This window comes from Condylura cristata, unplaced genomic scaffold (genome assembly GCF_000260355.1).
Source record: "Condylura cristata isolate star-nosed mole 26May11 unplaced genomic scaffold, ConCri1.0 scaffold00017, whole genome shotgun sequence".
Lineage (NCBI taxonomy): Eukaryota > Metazoa > Chordata > Mammalia > Eulipotyphla > Talpidae > Condylura > Condylura cristata.
The window spans coordinates 33455563-33457635 of NW_004567118.1; the positions used below are offsets into that span (position 1 = coordinate 33455563).

The 2073-nt window shown below is 40.5% G+C and overlaps 1 protein-coding gene across 2 annotated transcripts in view; it reads left to right on the forward strand.

The window, feature by feature from the left end:
- The window catches only part of SMYD4 (SET and MYND domain containing 4), a 31039-nt gene that overhangs the window by 12554 nt on the left and 16412 nt on the right, over positions 1-2073 (forward strand). For both annotated transcript variants that reach the window (XM_004685134.2, XM_012725975.1), the window contains one exon: positions 780-1941. In XM_004685134.2, coding sequence (XP_004685191.1) covers positions 780-1941 — 1162 coding nt within the window. The remainder of the gene's footprint in view (positions 1-779; positions 1942-2073) is intronic.

Here is a 2073-nt window from a genome sequence, read left to right on the forward strand (position 1 = left end):
GTCCATTATACTCCTGCTATGAGTGAAACCATCCGGTATTTTTCTTTCTCTTTCTGGCTTATCTCACTAAGCATGATCTTTTCCAGCTCCATCCAAACAAACATAAATCTTTTTAAAAAACTGTTTGAATAATCACTGTTTGCCCTTTGAACTAAAAAGAAAGGAGCAAGAATCTAACTCAAGAATCTAACTCAAGACCCTAAGAAAGCAAGTTCTTTACTATTAAGGAAAATTGAAAGAATTTGTAACAAATGTAACCATTTCTATGTCCCATATATATTGTTTTCCCTCTTATAACAGTGGTGACTATATATTGAACACACACTGTAGTCCAGGTATTCTTTTTTATCAATTTCGATGTATTATCTTATTTCATCCTTAAAACAAATCGAAGGTATTATTACACCTGTTTTTCAGCTGAGAAGACTAAGACACTGAAAAAATAAGTTGCTTGCACAAGGTCATAAAGGCAGAAAGAGTCAGTCCATATTGAATGCAAGTCTGTTTGGCTACTAATTCTGTCTTAATCACCATTTTTTTTTTTCTTAATCACCATTTTATAATCTGTGTGTCTTTTTTCCTTTAACAACAGGAACATTTAATAAGGCAATTTAATATCCTCAACAAATATTGATAAGCATATGATTAAAAGATCACACACGTGGTTAGAGTTGCTTCATTTTTAATAATCTTTCTTACAGATTTTTACTAAAATTTTTTCCATAGGCATTAAAGAGTAAGGACCATGGGTCATTTGGGGATTTCCTTTCTGTTTTCAGACATGTCTTAAAGACATCGTCAGAGCCCAGCTGCATGGGTATCCAGAAAGATTGCAACCCAAGATGATGTTGCGTAAGGCAGAGTGTCTGGTGACTCTGGGGAGACTACAGGAAGCCAGCCAAACCATCAGTGATCTTGAAAGTAACTTTGCTGCCAAGCCAACCCTAGAGGCTATCCAGAATCTGCAGAGAAATCTCTGTCATCTGAAAATGAAGGTTCAAGAAAAGGAGAACCTCACAGAAACCGTCTCAGCAACTCTAACCAAAACCTTTGAGGATATGAACCTCAGGGAAGAGAATGGACAAATTTCCAATGCCTCATCATCTGTTAGCTTACGCATAGACCCTTTAAAAGGCCGCTATCTGATTGCCACAAAAGATATTCTCCCAGGAGAGCTCCTGGTGAAGGAGGATGCTTTTGTGAGTGTCCTTAACCCAGGAGAAATGCCACCACTACATCATGGCCTAGACAGCAAGTGGGATACCAGAGTCACCATTGGGGACCTCTATTGTCACCGATGTTTAAAGCACACTTTGGCCATGGTTCCCTGTGATGGATGCAGCTATGCCAAGTATTGCAGCCAAGAGTGTATGCAGCAAGCCTGGAATCTCTACCATAGTATAGAGTGTTCTCTAGGGGGGCTGCTGCTTACACTGGGTATCTTTTGCCACATTGCTCTGAGGGCAACTCTTTTAGCTAGATTTGAAGATGTTGGCAAAGTCATAAGAAAGCTGTATGGTGAGATTAGTGACAAGAACATCTGTCTGCCTCAAAATAAGAATCAGGTGAAAATGCTCAATTATGATGACCTGGGAAGGGAAAGCGAGAAAAGTGACAGAACAGTTGAAACCCCGATTCCTGGATGCAATATTAATGGGAAGTATGAAAATAATTATAATGCTGTCTCCAGTCTTTTGCCTCACACTGAAAACCATAACCCAGAACATAAATTCCTCTGTGCTCTGAGTGTGACTGTACTGTGCCGGCAGCTGGAAGCACGCAGTTTACAGACTCTCACACTGGACCTGAAATCCCCTCCACCCAAAGCAGCAGGATCTCATGCCTTTGGTCCAGAGCTGACTGTTTGGGGAGTGGCCATGCTGAAACACATGTTGCAGTTACAGTGCAATGCTCAGGCAATAACTACCATACAGCAAACAGGTAGGAGGGAATGTTTCCTGCCTCACAATACTATTTTTTTTCAAGATTTTTATTTATGCATACAGAACTGGGGTACAAGCCAGAGGTGCAAGGACAGTAAGAGGCTTCACCAGAGACAGAGTGGGGAGCAGA